The sequence below is a fragment of the Balaenoptera musculus genome, chromosome 17 (genome assembly GCF_009873245.2).
Source record: "Balaenoptera musculus isolate JJ_BM4_2016_0621 chromosome 17, mBalMus1.pri.v3, whole genome shotgun sequence".
Lineage (NCBI taxonomy): Eukaryota > Metazoa > Chordata > Mammalia > Artiodactyla > Balaenopteridae > Balaenoptera > Balaenoptera musculus.
The window spans coordinates 62,345,387-62,372,553 of record NC_045801.1 but is presented as its reverse complement, the minus strand read 5'-3'; the positions used below and the strand labels follow the sequence as shown (position 1 = coordinate 62,372,553).

At 42.5% G+C, this 27,167-nt stretch overlaps 1 protein-coding gene across 6 annotated transcripts in view; it reads right to left on the bottom strand.

The window, feature by feature from the left end:
- Positions 1 to 1,137: 1,137 nt before the first annotated feature.
- The window catches only part of JPH1 (junctophilin 1), an 80,014-nt gene continuing 53,984 nt past the window's right edge, over positions 1,138 to 27,167 (bottom strand). The window contains exons 3-6 of one of the 6 annotated variants that reach the window (XM_036830310.1): positions 21,203 to 21,321; positions 10,919 to 11,559; positions 3,612 to 3,707; positions 1,138 to 3,153 (exon numbers count right to left, since the gene is read on the bottom strand). In XM_036830310.1, coding sequence (XP_036686205.1) covers positions 3,627 to 3,707; positions 10,919 to 11,559; positions 21,203 to 21,321 — 841 coding nt within the window. In that variant the 3' untranslated portion in view covers positions 1,138 to 3,153; positions 3,612 to 3,626. The other 5 variants (XM_036830309.1, XM_036830311.1, XM_036830312.1 and 2 more) reach the window with 5 other exon arrangements.

The window sequence follows — 27,167 nt, the reverse complement described above, 5'->3', positions numbered from 1 at the left end:
AACCCTAAGTCCTTTCTGGTACTTTGGGGGTAAGAAGGAAATGTTGGACACAGGTAATTGATACACCTGGGATAATCGAACACAGCCTGATGGATCGTGGCACTGTCCTGGCAGAATATGCCACGTCCACAGCTGCCTATGAAGTTGGAGAGAAGAGCCTACACTGCTCTCCAAAGCCTGGGGAAGGGCTGCGAGTGCACAGTTTGAGCCCAGGGAGCTGCTCACCACGACTATTGAAATAGTTATTGTACGAAAAGGGCACGGAGAATATTTTCCAGATTTCCCAACCACACGGTCTTCACCCTAGCTTTGGCTTCAGCCACCAAAACATGTGGTTTGGACACGAATCTGGAGTCAATAATCTTTCTAGCACCCTGTGCTTCTCCCGCCTGCTCCAAAGTAGTCTGTTCTGTGTTCTGTTCCCTTAGGATTTGCTAGGAGATGAATCACGTGAGTTGATAAATCTGTTAACACCTAGAGGCGGTAACTGGGCGTTGTTTACGTGGGGGTCTTCGATACCTCAGCCCTCAACAGGAGTGGCTAACTTAAAAAATTTTCAAAGCGCCGTGGCAGCTCCGTGGGAAGCTGTTCTGGAGAAGGTCCGTTTATTGTACCTCACAGGCTGCCTGCTGATGCACGGAGCCAGCCGACACCAGCACCGAGGATGGCTTCAAAGGCTGCAGGTTCTAGTGGCAGCAAGTTTATTCAGCTGCACTTTGGACCTAAGCAGCTGGGGCCAGAGCAACATAGTAATTTCTTTGGGCCACAATGGTCAAAAAACTGTAACTGGAAAGTGCCCATGCAGGAGAGAGACTTACTCCATCTTTAAGTTTTCCTTAAAAACAGGAGCAGATTCAAAACCCGGGATAAGGCACTAATACAATTAACGAAGACAGTAAAGCAGAGCGATGAACCTTACTTTGCAAAATTATTCCAAAGGCCCAAGATGAAAGAGACGAAGAAAAAACGTAACGGTGCAGCGTAAGACCTTCTGCCAGGTGGGTTCTTTGAGCACTGCTCCCCCCCATTTCTATTATTAATTTCTCAGCAGATCTTTCTTTCACCGCCATCACCAGCCAAAAATTCCACATAACTCAAGGCAGTAATTTACTCGTAAAGGAAACACCTGCAACTTTATTAATAACCAACTTTTTTTTTTTTATTAGAGCAGATACAGTTGTGAAAACTGTACATTATACATTTTGGTTTCAAGGATTATAAATAACGGAACTCGCAGGTAGGGAGTTCCTTTTCACAGCAAGAAACTTTAAATAAACAAAGTCATGTTTTATTAAGGACATTGGCAGACTTCATGTGCTGTCCAAAATGTAGAGTACAGTATAACAACCCATTAGAAAGAGCCTTTCATGTAAAATACAGCTGTGCACATTTTAGAAAAATACCAACAATTTGAGCTTTGTTTTTAAAAAAGCTTATAAATCATACATACATTTATAAATGGAACCAACATGCTCACTTTATAAACATATCCTTTATTATGTTACCCATTATTTCCAAAGCATTACACATTCGAAATAAACACTTAAGATTAAATATTTTATTTAATTTTTTTAAAAAATCAGCTTTCCCAGCATCAAGAGCTATGGGGTTAGGAAGGAGCAGTGAGAATATTGAGACTGACGCAGGAACTGAAACGTTTCTTGGGTAAAAACGTATACTTCCTAAATTTAAAAGTCAAAGCAAAATGTAAAAAATAAATAAATATACAAGTTGTAATTTTTATTTGCTCTCTTTCTGCTTTCTTCTTTATTCCATATTGGTCACACCCAGGATTCTCAACATATTGTACTTCTGCAAAAAACACCACTGCGTTACTGCCCTGCAGGTGACAAAGCATTCAGTCCACACCTGTGCTAATATGGGAATTGTCTCTTCTGCATCGGAACAGCAGCAGATAAGGTAAAAATCTGATTAAACCATGCAGATCGTGAAAATGTTTAGGAATAGCTCCCTCTCCTCAATAACGTCTTACTAAGATTGGACAGATAACTTACCTCCCCTGATTTTCTTTTCAAATAATTATTTTTATAAAGACCACGTAGTTTCTCTAAATAAGCATGCTTCTGAGTAATAAAGAATAAATTATAAAACAGCAAAAAAATCAGATTATGTCAGAATAACAAAGGACTGCAAAAGACAGATACTTAAAAATTGTCTAAGCCTTTAAAATGTGAAATACAATTACAAAAAGGACTTTGAAAAACATGAAAGGCGTAAAATTGAGAAGCACTGATTTAACAAAGCTTTATGCTCTACCTGAATGTATTCAACAAAAATTTAAGTTTGGGGAAAAAAAAAAGAAGAGCAGTTATTAATAGCATCTTGCTTAACTTTCATGGGAATTAACATAGCTACTGACAAGATTTTATTTGGTTGGTGAAGTACGTCAGCAGTGAAACTGAATCCTTTAAACACCGATTACTGCAATCCATGCAACGTTTTGACGATACTTCTTAGAATTCTGTTGTCTTTCAGCTTTTAAAATCTAGCACCTCCTAAGTGCGTAAATAATTCATCTCAGTAGTGTTAAAAATGTTTAAAGTTAAATTATTCTTAGGTAGGTGTAATGGCTTCAAATTGCTAAATTTTAAATAGCCTTTTACAGGTTTAGGGAGACTAAACGACATGAAGAATGATGTATTGCTATCAAAAGAAACACATTTGCTCTAGCATTCTGTTGTTTCTTTTCCTTGAGATGCGACACATGTGCTTCATCCAGCCAGGACCGCGTGTTGTAGATGACTATACGTCGGATTTAAATAAACAGCAGAAATGAACATAATCGTGCACAAGCCAACGAAACCTTCTCTCCCGGGACGTTCCAGGAGATGAGAAAGCAGCAGGTCATGGCATAAGACTGGTGAGTGATGCTGCTACCTACTTCTTCTAATGAGACAGGAGTGAATGCTGGAACCACGGCCACAGCAACACAATCCTCCGACCACATTCCTCGGGCAGTCGTTTGTTTCCCCAGCTCCCTACTAGAAACGTCAGATGGTAAAATAGTAAGGCAGCTGTTGACTTCCATCAAAAAAAAAAAAAAAAAATGCAGCTCCATACATTTCCAGTTTAGTCACACTCTGCTAGGACAGATGGAGTAGCCAATGCCAGGAACTTCGCCGGATGGGGCTGCTTCAGCAGATTTTAAAAAAGAATGATTATTAAGTTTTGCTCTCCAACATGGCTGCTTGCTTCAGCTCCCAGAGGACCCCAAAGCATTCCCAGGGGGACCGAGCGGGTCCTCCGGCTGAATTTTCCAAGTTTCATCTCTCTCTCTCTCTCTCTCTGGTGATCCCATCCTAATTCCAAGCCTCCTTCCCTGTGTCTGAGTCTGACCGGGGTGTGCCATTTAAAGGGCTGATGACACCACTGCAGAGAACTGTGGGCTAACACCACTAGTTGTCATGACTTCACTGAAGGGTCAAAACAGTTATATCATTAAGTAACTATGTTGAATCACATTCAGGCACAGCCAAAATTAAAGTGAAGGACAATACGTAGTTGTTAAAAAAAAAAAAAATGTAAATTTGAATATGGGAAAAAAAATGTTATATATTGTGATTTTATAGAGAAATTAAGGCTATTCTTACCTTTCCTAATTCCAATCAAGTTAGAAAGTGAACAAAAAGAATTGCCAACCCAATATTCAACAGCATGACGAGGACAATCATGATTGAATTAGGGCCCTGGAAACGAAATAGAACAAAACAAGTGTCACTTTTCCATGTTGATAGCAGTAGATAAATGAGCTCACAAAACCAGTTACCAAAAAATATTAAAAAAGACCCAACACAGTTGCAGTAAATAAGGTATGAAGAATGACGGCAGTTCCAAAAGGTATAAACTAAAAATAGCTACGCTGTATTTAAATGGAGCCATCTCTGAACTTTCACTTAAAGATGAATCCGGTCTTGATTAAACCTAAAAAAACGACTTAAAAAATAATCGACTTCACCTCGAAACACTGGGCAACAGTCTGGGTGAGACACAGCTCACCATAAAGGGTTTAAAAACTGATGGGAATTAGATACGCATTTTTGTTAAGATTAAGGTGTAAGTCGTCGGATAAGGAAGAATCATTTCCTCATAAAGGCAGTTAGAACGGGAGAGTGAAATCTGCAGGACAAAGAGGCTGCTCTGGAAAAGTTTACGAAAAACTCAAAATGCGGTTCTTTGACTCTTGCTTTTCCTGGTTTTCTTTTTGGATACTATCCCTTCCTTAAGGTAAAAGCTGCAAGTGGGAAATTGAGCCCTTTCAGAAATTACTGTGCAGGTCTAATTTTTAACTCCTCTGCTTAAAGCCACAACATTTCAGAAATCAGGTTACATTTTAACAAATGACAGAGTCCTATTTTGCCAAATACTGCTATAATAAATACCACATAGCCCCGGGTACCCAAAATTTACTTGTTTTTTTAAAAAAAAAAAAACAAAGAAACCTTATAATGACCCATCTTTTTAGATCTGCCCGTGCTCGGCCATCTTTATTACAAAGACGCGATCTTAGTATTTACTATTAAAATAGTCTTTTTTTTTTTTTTTATAAATTTATTTATTTATTTTTGGCTGCATTGGGTCTTTGTTGCTGCACGTGGGCTTTCTCTTAGTTGTGGCGAGCAGGGGCTACTCTTCGTTGCGGTGCACGGGCTTCTCGTTGCGGTGGCTTCTCTTGTTGTGGAGCATGGGCTCTAGGCACGCGGGCTTCAGTAGTTGTGGCACACGGGCTCAGTAGTTGTGGCTCACGGGCTCTAAAGCACAGGCTCCGTAGTTGTGGCGCACGGGCTTAGTTGCTCTGCGGCATGTGGGATCTTCCCGGACCAGGGCTCAAACCCGTGTCCCCTGCACTGGCAGGTGGATTCTTAACCACTGCGCCACCAGGGAAGTCCGTGTCTAATTCTTAAGTAGCATTAAAAGTGTTCTAAAACTTGCCATATAAGAGAGGTTGGGTAGGTAGTTTTATTCTCATTCTACAGATGAGGAAACACTTGTACTATATTTGACTATCCAATGAGACTACAGTGAAACTGGGTCAGAGTCCTCAAGTGTTGTATTGATGTGATTTTTTTTTGCGGGGAGGGGTGGGTAAGTGAGTAAGGGAGACTGGAACTGCCACTGGTCCAGTGCTCATCTCGCAGGACCTAGGGCTTGAGTCTCATGTCCTTCAAGGACGCCTCCTTTATGATGAGGTCACAACCTCCTTGGTAGAGGTCAGCGTACCCTGTTCTTTACCCTAACGCTTCACACTTCATTGTCGTTTCTTGTTAAGTGCCATCTTTCCCCCTAGACTGAGTTCCACAGGGGCACTGCCTTGTTCACCACTCTACACCCACACATAAAGGGCTGCCCAATTCATCCAGGCAACCAATATTTAATGAAAACCAATCTTTTGGTACTTTTCCAAGTGCTATGGAGGTGGTGGTTGAACTGATATATTCACTGTATTAAATGAGGAACAGGGTGATTAATAAAATCAGGGTGTGAGAGAGGAGGAATAAAAATGGGTGCTCTTGACGTAGGGACTGTTAGGAAGAAGAAAAAGCCTAGTTCCTACACCCCAAGTAAATGGGAGGAAAACAAACACTTTAATTCTTCACAGTGACTATTAGTTCCATTTTACAAAGCTCCGAGAGGGTAAGTGTCTTGCCCAAGGTTACTCAAGCCACAGTTTGAACAAGTTAGAACTGGGATTAAACTTTAGTCTGTTCACTTCAGAGCTACATGTTCTTTTTATCTCTATTAAACCCACAGGCCTTAGTTTAAAAATAATTTCCCATCAACTTCTTTAAAATGGCATTTTCATCTACATCCTATGATACTGTAGTATCAGAAAAACATCAAATCTTGATAATGACCAATGGTTCTTTTAGTATAGTTGTGTTCTAAACCTATGTAACTCCTCAATTATGGTTAACTTAGAACATATAAATAATGTAGGAAACTCTTATAACTCAGAAAATAATTGAGATGATCTTTCAACATTATTACTCAGCATGGAGATGAAGGAAATGCTATTACTACACAGACTGATTAGATCTTGCTCATGAACGTGTTAAGAATTTGGGGATCGTCTCAACTCTTTTGGGTGAGTGGATTTCATTTCATAATTCCTAAAGACAGTGATATGAAAGATGATGAGGAAAAGTAACAGGGTCAGAGCAATACAGTGTGGAGTTCAGTGACTTACACGGACCCTAGGAAAGCAGAATAATAGAGCACCTTCAGTAAAGCTACTTTTAAAGACTTAAGGTGTGCCTGGACCTTTAACTCCCATTTCGTAAATCCTTACAAGGTTCTATGAATTCATCTAACCTTTTTGAATTGGTTAGTATTTTGGGCTTGTGTGTGTGTATATATTTATATACATACACTATTGAACATGTATTTCTCCCGTATATATTCTAATATACAAGTACATGTATATTTATCCTACTAGTATAGCTCCATTATATAAAGCTATTTTTAAGGATGAAAGATGAGGGTAAACCAGCAATAAAAGACTCAAACAGCAACCAGGTAAAAAATAAATTCTGGGATGCTGTGTTTAATAGGCAGATACCAAGACGTGACCTCTGGGCTCTTCAGATACCTGGGCTGGGTACAGGGTGGAAAGCTTTAAGGTGAAGTCTCATAAATATGACTGTGGTGGCCAGTTGTAGCTTAAAATAGCAAAATGAAAAAAAAAAATCAGTCTTGATTTTCAAGACTGACTGGGACAGGTGTAATAAAAGAAGCTGTGGCAGGGCAAAGTGCGAGTCTTGTTTGGAAGAAACTTTCAGGCAGTTAGAAAATAAAGTGCAGGAAGTCAAAATATGGAAAGATGTTCTAACTCAAATTTTTTTTCTTCAAGATACTATCAATCACTTATTTAAAATTGTGAAGAACTTTCTGAAGAGTTAGTATAGATTATGTTAAACCTCAAACTTCTCCAAAAACATGGAAAAAGCAAAGTTTAATTATATGTATTTATTGAATGTGTGTGTGTGTGTGTGTGTGTGTGTGTGTGGTTCAAACCTGATCTAACAGGGATAGGGATGCTTTAGGTTTTACGACAATTCAGAAGAAAGGTCGGGTAAATCTCAAACTCAGAGGCTGACCGGTGTACTTGCTAACAGAAAAGTGCAGGTAGTTTTCAGGAGTTGAGATTCCTAAAGAGAAGACTCCTCACTAGTCTATTTGATGATAAGGTTCTAAAGATACCTCTACTGCCTCCTAGACAAGCTGCCATACTGCAAAATCCTACAAAAAATTCTGGCATCCCATAGAATGTGCTCTCCTGGGACTTGAGTCCACAGGAGTCACAGGCTGGAGGGACGCTGCAGAGTGATCCTTGCCAGGGCTTCCCTTCCCCTAAGTGTCAGCCTGTGTCCCAGAAGAGTCTCTGGATTTCTAGATCAATATCCAGGGTGATCCTGAGGGTGGGTCAAAACCTACTGGAATATTTATGAACAATTTATGCTCCAACTAGCGTTAAGGCAAACTCAGTTAACAGTCAATGCTCTTTGAGTACTTACTTTGTGCTAGGCACTGTGCTGAGAACTTTATAAAGTATCAACTCATTTAATCTTTACCACAACCCTTGATACAGGTACAGATGAAGAAATCAAGTCACAGAGCAGTCAAGAAACTTGCCTGAGGTCATCGAGCTGGTAAGTAACACAGCTGGGACATGAACCTATGAAGTCTGGCACCAGAGGCCACACCGTTAGCCGCTAGCCTGCACTGTCCCAGTAAGCTGGCTGCCGAAAATTGTGCAGATTGTTTGGTCAAGCCACCCTACAAACGGTGATGCTGACTCAGAGTGGATCTCTCACAGCTGCTCACGAAGATGGATTCAGTCTGCTTCCCCTCAAATGTCTGCTTTAGTGTGAACTCTTCCATCAATTTCCATGTTGTTATTTGTAAACTTCTAACTTACACAGTGTCTTTTTACCTCGAAATTGTATGCAGTGCTCTTTTGTTTTAAAGGTCATTCACTGACTACCTTTAGGATGATTTTGTCACTTCCTAACTGTCTGTGAAGAAAACAGTGATAAGGGGTGTGAGAGGCAGCTTTACGTTATTAAGGAAGAGGTTAATTGTTAAATTCTCCACGTGAAGGTGCCAACTCAGTCTTGCCTTCCAGCTCCTGACAGAGGTGCAGAGCTGCTGGCCTCCCTTCTCTCCTGGGGTGTTTGGGGAAACCCTAGAGACCGGCCTGCAGAGCTGCACAATGCTTGGCCAACTCCCAGGATCCGACTGTTCTGCACATTTGTAAGACAGATGCTGTTTCTAAACAAGAAGGCTGTGAATTTACCAAATATACCTATTAGTAACGTTTTACAGAAAGACTATTACAGATAAGAACTAGGTAACTCATCTAATATGAGGAACACTGGGGCACACACTTCCCCTTGGGGAGTTCTGGAAATCAACTGAACCCCACTACTGGGTACCCAAAGGTATAAACGATATAGCCTTGCATTGCTTGAATCTCCCCTTTGTAAATCAGGCAAACCAATACTAATATGTATGTGAGGCTTTATTAACCTATGGCTGTAAATGCTGAAAGCCAAATGAGAAGTGAGTTATCACATTTAACAAATTCAGTAGTGGTGATGTTAGCACAGACAGTTATAATATCAGGATACTGACATACCAGTGTTAAAATATTTTAAAAGATGAATGCTCACTGATGAATGCTCTCAAAATTATTGTTTTGAAAACCATTTACCTATATGGAGGTTGACTCTCAGAAAGTTAATCATGTTAACCTGATTTATTTACATTTAGATAATTAAAATGGTGAGAATTTTTAAAAGGTGGGAACCTGTGTTGATATTAGCAAAATAAACCTAAGAAATTTCAAATGTAAGTTAATTAAAAAATGAATTTCAATGTTTAACCCTAGGAGTAGATAGAACAGTAAGAAATTTTTCTTAAAGGTAAGAAACTGATGGTTGTATTGATGGCCAAAATATTAATCCACACCTTTATGCAAATATGTTTCTGAAATTACTAGTAAATACTGGGTCGGCTATGGCTTCCTCCCTAAATTACAATCTTTTCCAAAGGCGTATGGCTAAGTCAACAGATCAGTCAGCTTTTTATCAAAAATTACTTAGCTTCAGATTTTATAAATTCTACAGAATTTGATAAAATACTAATTCCTTTTATCATTAACAAATCTCATTGAATGAGGATGTTGATATTTATCAATAACTGAAAGCTTTCTGGTTGAATAACAAAAACCTTAAATGCTCCAGACTCATAATAAAACTAGCATCTACCAGAAAACTGAAATTTTAGGAGCACTGACACTCGGAGGAGTTAGTTAGAAGACCAAAGTGATTTTCTTAAACAGTTGAAAAATTTCACTTCTCATATGGGAAAGAAAAAGTTCTAGCTGCAAAGCCTGGCCATTAAATAAAATCCACACTATTTATGAGAATAATTCATAATAGCTAGAAAAGATGTTCTTTTGTCTAAAGATGCTGACCATTGTGGGTGCAGAGTCAAAAGGCAGGTTAAGGACTTAGCAAATGGCAGTGGAGCCCTCCTCCTGGTTAGAGCACAGTGGCAGGGGCTGGTGGGCCGTGATTACTTCCCAGCCCTCAGAATTAGCTATTGTTTAGGTACTGCATGTTTGGATCTATCCCCTGCTCCCAAATTCATCCACTGAAGCCCTAACCCCCAATGTGATGGTATTTGGAGGTTGGACCTTTGGGAGAGAATCAGGTCATGAGGGTGGAGCCCTCAGGATGGGATTAGTGCCCTTCCAAGGAGAGACGCCAGAGAGAGAGCTTGTTTCCTCTCAGTCCTGTGAGGACACAGGGAGAAGACGGCCTGTGTTCTATGGACCAGGAAGTAAGTGGGTTCTCACCAGACACTGAATCTGCTGGTGCCTTGATCTTGGGACTCCTGAGCCTTCAGAACTGTGAGAAATGTTTGCTATTTAGGCCACCCAGTCTAGGGTAGTTTTGTTATAGCAGCCAGAGCTAATAAGACAGCTACCATTGTAGTCCTTTTTTTGGTGGTGCCTCATGGCTTGTGGGATCTCAGTTCCCTGACCAGGGATCAAACCCTGGCCCTCGGCAATGAAAGTGAAACAGGACAGAAGGGGGCAGGGCACAACCTTTAAAAGAATGATATAGCCATAGTACATGACAAAGACTGGTTAGAACCAACTAGGTCCAAGATGGCAGAAGATTTGACTTCCAGAAGACCTTGAGCCTCATTATATGCTCATTGTAATATATTACCATATGCTAAATGACACACCCACCAAGCACCATGACAGTTTTGAGGTCAACCATAAAAGGTCAAAAAGTGGGCAGTGACCCAATTCCTGGAAATCCCCACCCCTTCCCCAAAAGTTGGAATAGTCCTCCCACTCATTAGCCTATGAAATTACCAGCCCATAAAAACGAACCAACCCCATATTTCGAAGCCTCTTGCCTTCCAAGATGGCCCACACTCTGTCTGTGGAGTGTGTTTCTCTCTAAATAAATCTATCACTTTGTCTCCGAATTCTTTCACAACGAAGAAAGAACCTTAAATCCACCAGGAACAAAAGTGCAGAGTCCTAACCACTGGACCGCCAGGGAATTCAACAGCTACCATGAAGCTCACCAAGAAGTGCTGGTAAAGGCTTGTAAAAGTGGAGCTGCAACAAGCTAGTCACGTCAGCCTAGCTGCATGAAGCCTGAGGGTGCCGAGTGAGCACAGAGGAGTTTCTGCCCGAGAGCCCACTGTGGCTCAAGCTACCAGTGCTAGGCTCTACTCTACACAGCCCGGTGCTCCCGGGGCTTTTGCTAACCTAGGTGCAAATCATCATCATCAAGGCGCAGACGCCCCACGCTGCCACCTGAAAGAACCAAAAGGAGCAAAGGGAGAGAAAAACACGTCTCGCACAACTTACCGAATTGGCTTCTTTTTCCACAGAAGGGCACGAATCGCTGCTTGCTGGATTCTTTGGTATAGCAAGTTCAGACTTCTTAGCTTTTGGCTCAGCTTTGCTTTCTTTGGCAACTGGTTTTGTCACAGATTTAGGGGGACTCCACTTGTTGGGCGATGGCTTGTGCACCAGCGCCGAGGAAGACTGGCTTGGCCCTTCCTCCTCCTCCACGTCCTCCGGGGGGTACTGGGGGGCGTTCAGTTTCACGTAGTAGCCGTGGTACTGAGTGTGCAGCTCCCCGTTACTGGGGTTAGGGACGTGGTGACGGCCAGAGTACCTGGAGTGGGGCACAGCCGCTCCCACCTCCTTCGTGGGAGCCTTGGAGGTCAAGGGCTTATTGACGGTGGCCGTCACCTGCTCCTTGGCTGCACTCCTTTTGTCTTGGTTGAGTCTTGCCCCTGAGCTGGGATTCTGCTTCTTCACGGGCTCTGGGGAGGGAGAGCCGCCTTGTTTGGGACTTGCCTCGGGAGACCCTGGGGGTGTCGTGCCTTTGCGATAAAAATGAGGAGATTCCTTTGGTGTAGGTGGCTTTTCCGGGACCTTTTCTTCTGGATTTTCTTTAGCATCTACACCTTCCTGAAATCTCTGTTTGACATAATCTGGGCCTGGGGAGAAAGGGGACAACACAAGGGAAGGTGATAAAAAAAATAATAAGGCATAAAGGCTTGTTCCTCATGGCTACTCATATATTTTTTTGCTAAATCAGCTTAGCCTTTTCTCTTTTTGTTTTAAACATATTTACGAGGCTTTGACTAAGCATAAGGACGTTTCATTCCCTGGGAGAAAAGATTATTTACTGATGAAAAGTTTTTAAGTTAATATATACCATTATTTACACTACTGTGATAGCCACAAAAGTTAAACAGTCCTGATTTTTGCTGCTGGTAGAATACAGAGGCAGAATTCATACGGATGGAGCACTGGAGACAGCACCATAATTAATCTGAACGTTCAAATTTACACGGTGTAACTAAAATACAGAGTATACACTCATATACAAAGATAAACCGACTCGTATGTTTAATATGTAATATATTAGAACACTTAAATATACTAATGTTTAATAAAGTATCTACACTGTAGGTGGAGAACATGCAGACAACATATTTTTAATGACCCTTCATCAAAGGAGCTTTTAAACTGCCTAGTTAGGAACGACTTCTGAGCTTTAGGTTACACTTTGTAAGATAACTTACTCGGAGTCCCTTCACAGCCTGGATTTGCATCAGCAGCGTTTCTGCAGGCATCAAAGTCAAGACAAGGCAGTTGTCTTTGGCTCTGTAGTCTCAGGATTTTTTTTTTCTTTTTCTGAGTACTTTAGAATTGTGTAACAATCATATGTTATTTTCATAAATAGAAAAAAATTTCACTTAAAAAAAAAGGGACCCTGGTGCCATTGTTATTTTATGGGCAGATTTTGGGGGGAGTGGGGAGTAAGGAGAATGTGCATCACAAGATGGTACCAGCAGTGAGCGCTTAAGGTGGCCAGTGGTCAGAGACATGCTCCAAGGCAGTGCCCTTCTTTCTAGGCACTTTGCCCCTCAGCCCCTCCCCGGTAACCAGGTCCTGCGCATCCTTTGGCCACCACTTCACCCATCAGCCATTTTTCATCACAGGAAGTCAAGTCAAGGTCACACAGTCCAGCTGGCCCTCTTCCCTGCAAATGGGCAGGAGCTGACAATGTCATCTCTGGAGTATCCAAGGAAGAAATAACCCACCAACTTGCTTACAGGAGCTGACCAGCTCTTGTCAACTCCAGAGCACTGCATCTGTTCGCTTCCCTTCCTGTCTCTACTCCCACCTCTCAGCCCAGAGGGGCTGAAGAACAATTATCCTGAAAATTGTTAAAAACACATACTGCCTCCATCAACAGACGAATGGATAAAGAAGAGGTTTTATACACACACACGTGGACTACTACTCAGACATTAAAAAAGAATGACATTTTCCCATGTGCAGCAACATGGATGGACCTGGAGGGCATTATGCTAAGTGAAATAAGTCAGAGAAAGACAAATACTGTATGAGGTCACTTATGGAATCTAAAAGATACAACCAACTAGGGAATATAACAAAAAAGCAGCAGACTCACAGATACACAGAGAACAAACTAGTGGGTACCAGTGGGGAGGGAGGGAGGGGCAATATAATAAGGTGGGGGAGTAGAAGATCTCCTGGGTGTAGGATAGGCTCAAGGATGTATTGTACAACAAGGGGAATGTAGCCAATATCTTGTAATAACTGTAAATAGAAAATAACCTTTAAAAGTTGTGTAAAAATAAAAAATTTCAAAAAGGTAAATAAAAATATTACATACCACCGACTTGTAATTGCTCTTCCCATGATGGTCTGAATAATAATTTACTGTTGTGAGACTGCCATTTATTATACAAGGCATTTTCCAAAATGTAAAGCCTCACCAAAATCTTAGGAAGCAGGCAATATCCTGATTTTACTGATATGGAAACAGCTGTAGCAGCTGAAACACCCAAAGTCACACTGCTCCTGTGTATCCTTAAGATAAAATATAATGCAACATGGAATATACTAAGTCCAGAAATGAGAATCCCCAAGAACCCACATTTATAGCTTGTACTCAGGGCTAAAAGCATAAAAAGAGCATTATCTCACATTCCATCCTCCAGAAGATAAAGCCAAAGAGGGTTCAAATTTCCCAAACAGGTCAAGATCGCCGACAATTGAGATTTCCTTTCTAAACTTGGTTATGTACCCCCTTTTAAAAAAATTGGCAATTTTCTTTTACATCCTCCATCAAAAATGGCAGTATGAATTCTTGGCACAGAGAGATGTATCTCACATGAGTGAAGAAAAAGAGGCAACTGCAATGATTCAAGAGGTGCTGTCTTTGTTTCTGGATTCTTCCTTGATGTTGTGACTGGGACATACCACCAAGAGAAAGAAGCATCAGCAGCACCAGAAAGTGACATTCTTCATCCACAGGCTGGCCCCTACTTTCAAAAACCCGTGAAGAACATTCATACTGGCCTTTCATGGAGAAGCCCCTCATCTACACACAACCCCTCCTCTGCAGTGTGCTGTTTACATATTTTTCTCCAACCCCTCTACCCCAGATTTCATCAGACTTGGTTTCATTTGTGCTTCCCTGTTATCCAATATCACAGCATTACTGAAATACCCATCTAGGCATGGTAGTAAGTGTTCCGTGCAAAAGTAATTAATAGTCAAGACTCTTAGAGCCAATCATTTTTCATTTAAGCCACCTAACTCTGAAACACAAATTACGAAGTACTTTTAATGTCTTCAATCTTAAGGGGTAAGTGCAAAAGTTAATTTTGCAAATCCTTCTAAAGATTAAGTCATATTAAAAGCTAATGTTTAAATACACACAACAGAAAAGAACGGGAAAAAATAATCTCTGGCAAACATGACTAGTTATACATTCTTGATGTTGGAAGGAGAAGACAGTCACTGAACCACGAGAAATAAAGCTGTCACAAAGCCTATGTGCTCCATTTTGAAAATGTGAGACCCTAACAGTGACACAAGTTCAGGATTTATCTGGGTAACCACTGGTCTCACCTGCGTTTACTGCAGAGAGCAGCTTAGAAGCTGAAATGGGAGCTGCTTTGACAGATCCCAGCAAGTGACAGCTGCCAGCATAGGATGAGACTGCTGAAACGCTAACAGTGACAAGAGATCGTTTATTTGGGAGGGAACCCAGGCAATTCAGTAATAGCGGGTCCAAGAAAAATAATTTTTAAAAAAGTGATATGCTTTAGTTATCTGGAAAAAGATCAAAGACTTACAATACCTGAACACAAAGCACAGTTTCAAATGCTCTTTGTAAAGAGTAAGTAGAACTCTGCCTACCTCTTAATTTATGCTATCATTAATAGGCCAAGCAGAGAATGATTTGGCCGTTGGAGGATTTTGTAGTAACGGACTTACGAAGCTTTATTTTGGATTCCATTGAATGTATTTATTATGTTTATTAACTCTCAAATACCGGTCTAACCACTCCTTTAGATCTTTAGAAATCTCATGCATTGCTCCTTTGGACAGTTTTCCTGTCTTAAATGTCTTAGGAAAGGCATTTCTTGTGCCCATCTCCTAAGACATGGTTTCCAAGTGTATTCAATTCAGATTTATCTACAGGGCTTCTACTGATATTCAAAATCTGCTGAGCTCAAAGAATTTACTAGTACCACCTTTCAGATGAAAAAATCCCTCCCAGCTTTATTATGCGTTAAAAATTGGCTGGATAAGGGAATAAAGGCACTCCAAAGCAGTCGCTCCACATTTGCTTCCCATCAGAGGTACCTGGGGTGCAATTCCCAGAGAATTTAATAAGTATGAATCGAAGCCTAGAAATCTTGATGTTTAACAAATGCTCCAGGTAACTCTCATGTACCCAGTATCGGCATTTAAAAGCATGGCAAATTTGGGATTGACATGTAAACACTGCTGTATTTAAAATAGAAAACCAGGGACTTCCCTGGTGGTGCAGTTAAGAATCCACCTGCCAATGCAGGGGACATGGGTTCAATCCCTGGTCCAGGAAGATCCCACATGCTGCAGAGCAACTAAGCCCATGTGCTCTACTACTGAGCCTTCGCTCTAGAGCCCGCACGCCACAACTAGTGAAGCCCGTGTGCTCTAGGACCTGCGTGCTGCAACTACTGAGCCCGCGTGCTGCAACTACTGAAGCCCGCATGCCTAGAGCCTGTGCTCCGCAACAAGAGAAGCCACTGCAGTGAGATGCCTGTGCACCGCAACGAAGAGTAGCCCCCGCTCACCACAACTAGAGAAAGCCTGCGCACAGCAACGAAGACCCAACGCAGCCAAAAATAAATAATAAAAAAAATAATAAAAATTAAAATAAATAAATAAAATAAAATAGATAACCAACAAGAACCTACTGTTCTTGTAGCACAAGGAACTCCGCTCAATATTCTGTAATAACCTAAATGGGTAAAGAATTTGAAAAAAGAATAGATACATGTATGTGTATAACTGAATCACTTTGCTGTACACCTGAAACTAACAACATTGTTAATCAACTATACTCCAATATAAAATAAAAATTAGAATAAAAATAAATGAAGAAAAAGCACCTGGGTGAGACCATGAAATAAAGACTTCTGACTCAAAAAAAAAAAAATTAATTAAAAAAAAAATTAAAACATGGCAAAAAGTACGTTGACTAGAGGTAAACCCAACTGCAGCCTTCCTTACCTGCATCCAGCTGGAAATGGTTCCAACATGGCGTAGTCAACTGGGGACTGGCCAGCTAAATGAGGATATACACTTAGATTTTACAGAGTAAGGTTAAGTGCTTTTAAAACAAGATATTTAGTATAATGCAGAGGACAGAAGTTTTTCCTGGACAAGTTCCTTGGAAGGCACACGGTGTGACTACTACTTGTCTGTGTAGTAATGTGTGTCAGTGTTGCAATGCCAGCAGCATAAAGTTGATGAGATGCAGCAGTTCATTAAGAAGACTACTCAGAATATCACCAAGGAGGGAAATTATGAGAAGTGTTGATAGTTGTTGCAGTCAGCGTTTTTTGTCTGTTTTTACAGACAGTATTTCTAAATCCTAAGGGATTTTATTTCCCCTGGGGATTTGTATTGGGAAGAAGTCAGAGACGGGTCACCTGCTCACTGACATGCCACACAACACGAAACAACAACACTGAGCACGTGTCATGCACCCACACGGAAAGGTTACGCGTTACAGCTGGCATGAACGGCGGATGGAAACAGCAGGGCGTTCAGCTAGTTCTTCATAGCTGAGCCTCAGGGCAACGGCTGTGGGCAGAGGAAGCACCACGAAGACTCCTCCAAACAAATGTCTACCAGGGCAGTGCTGATGGCAAATGCTTTGTAGCAACATCAGAAGTCATTAAATAGAAAGCAGGATTTTTCTACGGAGACTGCCAATCAGTAAAAGAAGACCAGATGGAAAGATTTTTAAACAATTATGTAACCGATAGCAGGATCCCTTTTATATTCTATGTGGAAAGAATGCTACATTCCCATAGGACTTTAGAGTCCCATCGGTAACAATACCGCAACTTGTGAGAACACAGCCACAGCACTCTTGTCTGCAAGCCGTGGGACACCCAGCCCAGGGCCCCTTGCACATGGTGGGCTGTCAATACACACATGTGTGGAACGGGATACACTGGAAAGAGTGGTAAGAATAACCAGCAAACCCATGAATTAATTTCACGTCAACTAGTGGACTATTCAGTTTTCCTTTTTCTATGAAAAAAATTTATTCAGAATTTTGCGTCTGGAAAGTGAGTTTAGAAGGCACCTATTCCAGGATGCTTCTTTTTTCTTCACCAAAAATATTACATATTAACGATAGGCACGGACAATTCTTAAGACTTCTTAATCCATACCAGAAGTGTGAGCTTAGTTAACATTGTCTCAAGATAATCTATACTAAAAGACTTCACTTTAAGTAATCAGCACACTGTGTGTGTGTGTGTGTGTGTTACACCCTGTTTGTCTCCCTGCCCCTCACAAATTTATATGTTAAAGCCCTAACCCCCAATGTGATGTTATTGGAGGTGTGGCCTTTGGGAGATAGCTTAGTTCACGAGGGTGAGACTCTCACGATGGGCTTAATGCTCTTATGAAAAGAGGAAGAGACACCAGAGTTCTCTCCCTCTCCAGGTGCATGCACTGGGGAAAGGCCATCTGTGAGCCAGGAAGATGGGCATCACCAGAACCCAACCATGCTGGCACCCTGATCTTGGACTTCCAGCCTCCAGAACTACGAGAAATAAATGTCTATCGTGTATGCCACGCAGCCCATGGTGCTTTGTTTTAGCAGCCCAAGCTGACGAATACACACGCTTAACACAGAAAGACAAAGCTCGTTGAGGGTGCTGCCTAGGCCACCTGGCAAGAGGGCCCTAAGTAATACATTTACCACATTCTCTTTTTCAACCCGTGACCAGTGACCCCCCCACAACGGATAAACATCACTGGAAATTAAAAACAAAATAAGCATCTTGATGGAAAGGAAATTGAAACAGTGGGGAAATGAGCCACACATATAGTTTCCCAATCATTCTCCACCATGTCCAACTCCCCACCACCTCCTCAGTGATCATCCAAAGTCTCACCTCAGCTTTCCTGGCTTAAAAACCCGATTTCATCAGCACTTTGAAGTAGAGCCATCCCTTGGGGCAGACTCACATCACCAAAGCTCACAAAAGACTGATGGTTGACGCCAGAAGACCAATTCATCAGTTTACAATGAGCAAGGTAAATGTCACCAAGGCCTGAGACTTGCACTGATAACCGCCAGTGCGTGCTCTCCCTGTTGGCAGACCTCCACGAGAAGCTCAACGAAAATGAGAAGGTGAGTGGTGGATGTGGAATTAAGACAGAGGCATGAGATGAATCAAGTATCTAATGGCATCATGCTGAGCTAACCTGATGCATCCATTTCCTCACTCGGATGATCTTGCCAGGAACGCCATACACAGCTGGCAACAGTTCCCTGCATCCTTCCCCATAACAGAAACGTCCTTGCCAATGCAACTGCAGTACTCCAAGGTTTTGGGCCATGGGTTTGCTCTCCTCTAGATAGCATTTGGATGGGCACTGCCTATTTTTGCCTCTGTGACTCTTTTTTCTATACTACTTTGGGTGACCAAGTCTTTAGAGGTTTCAATACACTCAATCAGGTTACAAGGAAATCTTGCTATACTATAGCCATGCTATCACTTGTGATCACTTTATACACTTCTGTGCAGTCTCATGGGCTCATTTTAACTCCCAGAGGGCAAGCTCATTTCTAAGTTCTTGGGGGACAACTCACTGTGTCACTCATACTCATGGCAAGTTAGGTTTCTGGGTACTATGCAATTATCTACAAACACATTCATACACATCCATTTGTATGCTTTTTCTTATATGTTACGACTTAGCCCTTTGAGTGATAAAGCCATCCTACATGGCTACGTTTTTTTCTGTAGTTTTAAACTAAACTATAGAATAATACAGTTTTGAACTAAAAGTATAAGACTGAACTAAGATGGGAAATATCTGAAAATACCGCCAGCTCCTGAAAAGAGGTAACTTACTATGAAAGTGTTCGAAATATAAGCTATGACAGACATCCTTTTTTCCCCAGGGTTAACAACTACACAAGACACATCCATTCCAAACAAAGGGAACATTTGTATCTGAGATATGTAAATTAAACAAGCAGCCTGACTCAGAAAAAAGTACTTGAAAGCCCTTTCAGAAATGTCTTATCTGATTTGATCACCCTGTAAATGCAGAGTGGAAAGCATGAGTTATGCTCCCGTGAGAAGATCAATAATACTCAGTACAGAAAAGGCTCTCTATACAGTTGCCGAAGGAAGTGTTGGCTGCGGGTCAAAGGGGATTGCAGCCGCCGCCCTTAGCTCCTGTCTCAAACAGACCCCTTGTCATCTCGTGCTACTGTGATATATTCATTACTGGCAGACAACTTGCTTATATGAAGCTGTTTTAGCTAAGAAAGGGTGGAATTACATTTTCCCACAATATGCTTTCCCCTCTCAAATGCTTTCACATCATAAAAGGCTTTTAAAAACATTTAGCCTGGAAAATTGAGACGACCTCCCATATCATTTACCTCTTGTTAACACCTAATAGCAAGCTACAGGGACCCTATTCCCCAACAGAATTAACAACAGAATCAAGAAATGACCGTCTGCAGACAACAGCAAGTCTGTCTGCTTCCAAAGCAGCTCAAGCCCAGGGCTGCTACGTGAGGCTGCACCGTCTCCTGACTGCTGAGCTGCTTGCTCCCAATAGCTTCACTGCTGGGGAGGAAAAAGATGATCCCTCCTGGGTGGCTGAATCCCCTCCCCCAGCTCTCACACCCTAGAACAGGTAGCTGCTAACGCGTGTGAGTTTCCAGAAGAGCGTTTATTCCTACTGCAAAAAAATGGAAAATTTCCCTTTCCTGATAAAATACACATACGTATTAAATGATTTCAATCCCACCCAGAGGTTTAGAAAGGATGCACACAAAAGAAGACACCCATTATCACTGGTTACCTCCCTTGGAGTTGAACTAGTACAGAAGTCACCCTGTGATAACTCAAATCACTCAGCAACCGGACTGGGCCCCCTCCCTAAGCTCTCGCTCCTAAAAACTGAGTCTTGTTAACATGGCCTTTTACTGTCTTCATTCTTTGCAGGAAAAAAAAAAAAAAAAAAATCCTGTCATTTCCTTTTCATTCTCCCATCCTTTATTATAGCCCAGTTCCTAGCTTTTAGAATACACGGACACTTGGTCTTCTATTCACTGTGACTTACCTTGTTCATGTAGTCACACTAATGCCCTGCGGGTTCCAATATTATATCACCTTCACTGGCACCAAACAGGTATTGGATACGTGTGTTGTGCAGGGTGCTACTTATCCAGCTTGATTAGCAGAAACCAGTGTGAAAAACTCTTTACCAAGACAATATAAATTTCGAGACTTAGAATTTAGAACATTGCTTTTAGTCTCTCTTGCCTAGAAATCTGTTGATCCCTCAAATCAACAGGAAGGTGCTGTTTCTAAAACAATGGAGAAACATATATAAAAAGGTGGCGACTGCCGTTTTATTAACACCAGTATATTAAAGAAAGGGATGGAAGCAGTCTACTAGGAGACCACTAAGAAGTGAGTTAACTATTTAAACCCACTGTAAATATCTGTTTACTGCTATTTTATAACATCTGAGCCAGATGATCTGGATTGATTTTCTCCTCTTAATCTGTGCAGATTCATCTGTCTTTAAGTGGTATATTTCTTTACGTCCTAACCAAATTCCTTTGAGGTGTATTAAAAAAAATAAAGTCACAGTACTTACTGGCTCTTCTCTTACTGCTAATGTGATTGTTCCAGGTGTTTCTGATTTTGAGGTATCTGTTTGAGCACCTGAGATGGTCCCCAACACACTAACACAATTTCTTAAATACTTCTCTTTTAGATCCCTGTTTTGTTTACTGCTATCAGCTCACAGTCTGTTGCTGGGGGGTGGGCAGGCAGGAAGTGGGGGGAGAGGCACCGGGGAAGAAGCCAAATCTCAAGCGCGCTAACACTCAGGCTTCAGGCACGTGTCACTCTAAGCTCCCACTTGTTTTGTAGTATCGCTGAAATTCACGGGGCACAGACCTTTGGATTAAAAGGAAAAGAAGGAAACAAGGAAACCAGAGGCAGTGCTCCTACCGCTCCCATCACAGGTCACCTGTCCTACCTGGCTGGTAGAAGTCAGGTGACAGCTCTCTGGCCACAGCTCTCGCGATGTCACACTCCTGGCGGGCGGCCAGAGCAGCCTGGTCGGCGGCGTCAGCTTTGGCTCTTGCGTGCGCGGTCCTACAGGAGCACAAAGGGCGCGTCAGCAGGGGCGGCACCTACTTAATTACACAGGACGGGCAAACGGTCTACGGGGCGGGCAGGGCCTGGAAAGAAATGCTAACCGTGACCCTCGCCCCACACCTGCAACAGAAAGTTGTGAGACATCATACTGTTGTGAGACATCAATGAAAATAAAGCGGATGAAACCACCTGTGAATTGCCTCAATCTTTCTTTCAAGGTTAATGGAAGTATAACCCGTCGTATGAAAGTATAACAAGTTCTGCGCAGCTTAATGCAAAGCCTGGTGTTCAAGACTTAGAGGATGAAATCCCCCGTTGACTTTGGTTGGCATTCCCCCTCCCCGCCCCCCAACCATGGAGAGCAGAATTAGAGCATGTGAATTAATACAGTGCTCATGGATTTAATTTCTATGGTAGAATCAATACAAGGATTTGATTAAGAGAGATCTGCCCAGTGGTGTGCTGGTAAAGTAGCTCTCTGGGGGAAAAAAAGAGTAAACCTGATTTGTAGCGCTGACTGATTTCCGTGGTGTACATGCTCCCAACACGGCCAATTCACACTATCAGCGTGACTTTGCTGAATGTGTAGTTGGGAACAGACGCACACCGTGGGCTCCCCCCCAGCCTGTAGGAGCAGACCCAGTGGTCTTCTGGAAGAATGTGCTCAGGAGGGTTCCAAGGAGTCCATTTAGTTGTTCTTTAAGCACGTTTCTTGTGTGAAACCGAAAGCAGGCAGAGAGGTGGAGCCGGAAAGAGCAAAGGGATCTCTTTCTGTCTTCCACCTTCTCCCCGGCCCGTCCTCACCCACTGAAACCGCTTATCTTTCCAGAGGACAAGGGCTAGGGAGAGGGCAGCAGGGATGAGAATGGGGCTCGTTATGGCAAGACAGGGGGACTGATGTCTGCCTGCCCAGGAAGAGGGCATTTGGAGGCTGAGACTTCGGGTCATCCTCTTCCAAAGGAGGAGCTCTTGTCCAGCTAGTATTTAGACAATTTTCATGGGCACCTACTTCTTATAATTTTGTGAACTATTTTCTTTTATTAGCGCTAGGCAGGGCTACAGATAACTAGTGGTAAAAGCCTAAGGGGAGTCTAAAAGAGGTGTGCCTACAGGTATTTCAGAGACAGCAGGAGAGGAAGTTGGGAAATGGCATCGTGCCCTAGCTGGTCTTAGGAGAGAAAACCCAGGTGGCATCTGGAGGAGGCCAGCAGACGGGATCCCTAGAACTAGACTGCAGGCAGAAAAGACGGGGGAAAAAGGGGTCTGACCTGAGCCTGTGGGGCTAACTGGGGGAGGTCCCATTTCACTCCTACTTAGGACCTAGCTGAGCCTGGAGGATTGATGTACTAGAATATAAGTGTAAGGGAGATATTTTATTTTGGGCATTTTTTTATTTTTAATTTTTGGTTCTCTACTATACTCCCAAGGCACAGAACAATGCCTGGCACATAGTATTTACTGAGGGCCCACTTTATAAATAAAGGAATGGTAAATAAATAAAGGAATGTCCTTAGGAACAGCTGGGTAGTTACTTAAAAATGAATGGATTGACAAAACCACAGAGACGGTAAAAAGACCAGTGGTTGCCAAGGGTTCAAGGGGAAAGTGGATGAGGGATGAACAGGTAGATCAAAAGGGATATTTAGGGGAGTGAAACTATGCTGGATAATCCTCTAATGGGGGGATACATGACATCATGCTTTTGTCAAAACCCACTGAACTGTACAACACAAAGAGTGAACCCTAGTGTAAAGTATGGACTTTATAGTTAATACTGATGTTCCACATTGGTTCATCAGTTGTACCAAATGTACCCACTAATGCCAGATGTTAATAACAAGGGTAACTGGGTGTGGGCAAAGGAGGTATATGGAAACTGTACTTTCTCCTCAATTTTTCTGTAAACTTAAAACTGCTCTAAAAAATAAAGTCTATTAATTAAAAATGAATGAATCAAATTCTAATCATCGAAATTGTTATTTATGAATCACGGAGGATGTTTTAGATGATTTCTGTCTACAGGGTACGGAGTACAGAGGCAAAATCAAGGGGGTAAGAACATATTCCTAAAAAACCTGGCTGTGGTAACCCCTGCAAGGGAGCCATCAGTAATGATGCTTTAGTCCCATGTGTTGTCCTGAGACTCAGTGGATGCCCTCTCCTATGTTCTTTCAGTTTCTCAGAATCTCAGCTCTTTTTTTCCCAGAATTATTTTCCATTTTATCTGCTATTCTTAGCTAGAGCCTGATTATGTCTAGGTATCATAATTAATGAAGCCACAGGAGTAAAGTTATCCTGCCCTATAATAAAACCTGCTAGCCCTTCAATGATAAACTTACAAAACTCAAGTACCGTTTATTCTGAAACAATCACAACCCACCACCACGGAGTGGAATAAAATGGTAGTAGTATTTCCACCACTTTTGACAACACGCTAAACTGGAGAACAGACAAACGTAGCTTAACCTTTCTGCAAATATATTTTGGAAGCACAGAATCAGTGAAGCCTTAACCCTTTACTTTTTTACTTGTTCTTTCCTGTAAGACCAGACAAGGAGGGGGGACTTTTCCATCTAGCACCCCTCCCTGTGTCAGTGCTCCTGCATGGCTGGCACGATGGTCAAAACCACATTCAAGCCTGAAACTAGGTATCTGCTCAGGAGCTTCTGGTAGCCCTGGAGCTGATCACAAGAAGTAGAAGAGAACAGGAAGCCATCTGAGTTTGCTGTCCTCAGAAGTGTTGTGCGGCCAGCCCACGAAAACATCTTTTTTTTTTTTTTTTTTTTAAATTAATTAATTAATTTATTTATTTTTGCTGTGTTGGGTCTTCGTTGCTGTGCGAGGGCTTTCTCCAGTTGCGGCAAGTGGGGGCCACTCCTCATCGCGGTGCGCGGGCCTCTCACTATCGCGGCCTCTCCGGCTGCGGAGCACAGGCTCCAAATGCGCAGGCTCAGTAGTTGTGGCTCACGGGCCTAGCCGCTCCGCGGCATGTGGGATCCTCCCAGACCAGGGCTCGAACCCATGTCCCCCGCATTGGCAGGCAGGTCCTCAACCACTGCGCCACCTGGGAAGCCCCCATGAAAACATCTTGATTTTGCCCAGGGAGAAATCTGGGCTTGACCCTGGCCCACGTTATTCATGTGTTCCAATCCCAGGCTCAGTTCTGGAGCAACACACGATCCCTTTAATCACCCAACGGGTAAGACGTGCCACTGTTCATGGGTTGGGGGGAGGGAGGTTTGGGCTAGTCATTCTGGGGAGACCGGTGGAAAAAACTCAAAGTGGATGCCTGGCACGCGCCAACAAGGAGCACGCCTGCGTGCCCAAGAAGGCTTTCATTTGTTCCAAAGACTGCTGACATCCATAAATCTTCAGACCCTCGGGAATCTCCAAATACCATTATCATCATTATACTTTCTCGCATAACATGCAGCAAAAAGTAAGTAAAAAGCAACATCTTTCACTTAGGCGTCAGTGGCAGACTTTCTTTTAGGGTCCTATGACAAATAAACCGAAATTTTAACTTGTAGAGAGTTAACTATTTTGGGGTAAAGAGATACAGAGAGGCCTGGGCAACTGGCTAAGCTGGTACAGCAGGTAGGTGACCCCCTCCTGGACATCAGCCCTGCAAAGGTCACTCGGCAACAGCTGAAACAGTAAATGTGGAATTTCTTTCCTTTTTTTTCTTTTTAAAATTTATTTATTTAATTTATTTATTTTTGGCTGCATTGGGTCTTCGCTGCTGTGCGTGGGCTTTCTCTAGTTGCAGCGAGCAGGGGCTACTCTTCGTTGAGGTGAGTAGACAGTGGCTTCTCTTATGGCAGAGCACGGGCTCTAGGCGTGCGGGCTTCAGTAGTTGTGGCACACGGGTTCAGTAGTTATGGCTCGTGGGCTCTAGAGCACAGGCTCTGTACTTGTGGCACACGGGCTTAGTTGTTCCACGGCATGTGGGATCTTCCCAGACCAGGGCTCGAACCCGTGTCCCCTGCACTGGCAGGCAGATTCTTAACCACTGCGCCACCAGGGAAGCCCAATGTGGAATTTCTGAATGGCAGGCATCACCTGTACTTAAGAACTTAATTACAACTTGTTTCTTTCCAATCAGTAACTTGATGAGAATCTGAGTTTTTTTTTTTTTTTTCTTTAGTGACTAAAATGGTGTTTCACAAACTCTCAAGTCACCTTACTCAGAACAAAATGGTCTGGCTTTCCCAGTTTTTCTTAAACTTAACAGTGCTTTAAAAAAAAAAAAAGCATATAAACAATACACTGAACATGCCCGGCACACAGGCCTACTACTAATAAGGTAGATGCAAGTCCCTTAGATGTCTGTCCCAACTTCTTTCAATCTTTTATATACCTATTCACTGACGTAGCTGATAAAGATTTTCATCTAGAATGGACAAGGATTTTGCTAAAGGTAAAACTGTATACAGTACTTATACTTTTCTATTTCTACTTCTTATATATTTTCTTCCCAACAAAAAACTGCTTCAAAAAATATGCTGATTTTTGATGTCTTTTAAAATTTGTTACTTATTAAGTCAAAGTTAAGTTTCCTGACCTGACTCTGAAAATTTGATGGCAGAAGCTGTCATCTAGTTGCTTCAGGAGCTGTATATGTGATTTGCTTTGATACCCATATATTTAAAGAAAATTCTTAGCAACATTTAAAAATAAGAGCTATTGGACTTCCCGGGTGGTGCAGTGGTTAAGAATCCACCTGCCAATGCAGGGGACATGGGTTTGAGCCCTGGTCCGGGAAGATCCCACATGCCACGGAGCAGCTAAGCCCGTGCGCCACAACTATTGAGCCTGTGCTCTAGAACCCACGAGCCAAAACTACTGAGCCCGAGAACCACAACTACTGAGCCCGAGAAACACAACTACTGAGCCTGCGAGCCACAACTACGGAGCCTGCGTGCCACAACTACTGAAGCCCACGCACCTAGAGCCTGTGCTCCGCAACAAGAGAAGCCACAGCAATGAGAAGCCCGCGCACCACAACAAAGAGTAGCGGCCGCTCGCCGCAACTAGAGAAAGCCTGTGCGCAGCAATGAAGACCCAATGCAGGCAAAAATAAAAAAGAGAGAGAGCAATTGTACGTAAGACTCCGAACATCAGTTAATGGCAACCCCATTCGTCCAGTTGCTCAAGCCCAGACCCTGTGAGTCATCCTGGTTGCCTCCCTTTCTCTCTCACACCACATCTATGGTCAGCAAGGCAGCCGACAGGACCTTCAGAATACACACCTGACCCCGCCATGTCTCCTTCTCATCACCGCTCCTGCCCAGGTCACATCTCACCAGGTTCCTGCAAAGGTTGAACTGATCTCCCTGCTTCTGTCCTTGCAGCCCGCCATTCTATTTCCCTTCTGGTTTTCTTGAAATTGCCTGACAATAACCAAAATCCTTTCCTGCGTTATGGCATCACGTGCAAGAAAATGCCAAAAAATGACCTTAGTTAGCTTTCCTTTTGGACTGTGACATTATTCACTTATGAGAGACCTAGACTTGCAAAAACCAATTATCTTGTGTATACAGTGGGAGCCCTTTTAAAGAAGAAATCAGTCTGTTAAGCAAGGACTACTCTCGATATGAACAAGAACTAGATGTCTCCACAGCTCTCAGCTAAAAGGCAAAGGCATGATGTCTGAGTTCCTGTACCGGAAAGAAACTGGTCTCTCAGTATCGATCTGCTTCTTTGGTCAGACCAACCCCACGAGACTCAGCATACACTCCTCCTGCTAAGGCACAAACGGCCCCCTTAGCTGCCTCTCCGGACTTCTAATTTTCCATCTCTCATACACATACCTATTCATTGGCACAGCTGAAGAAGATTTT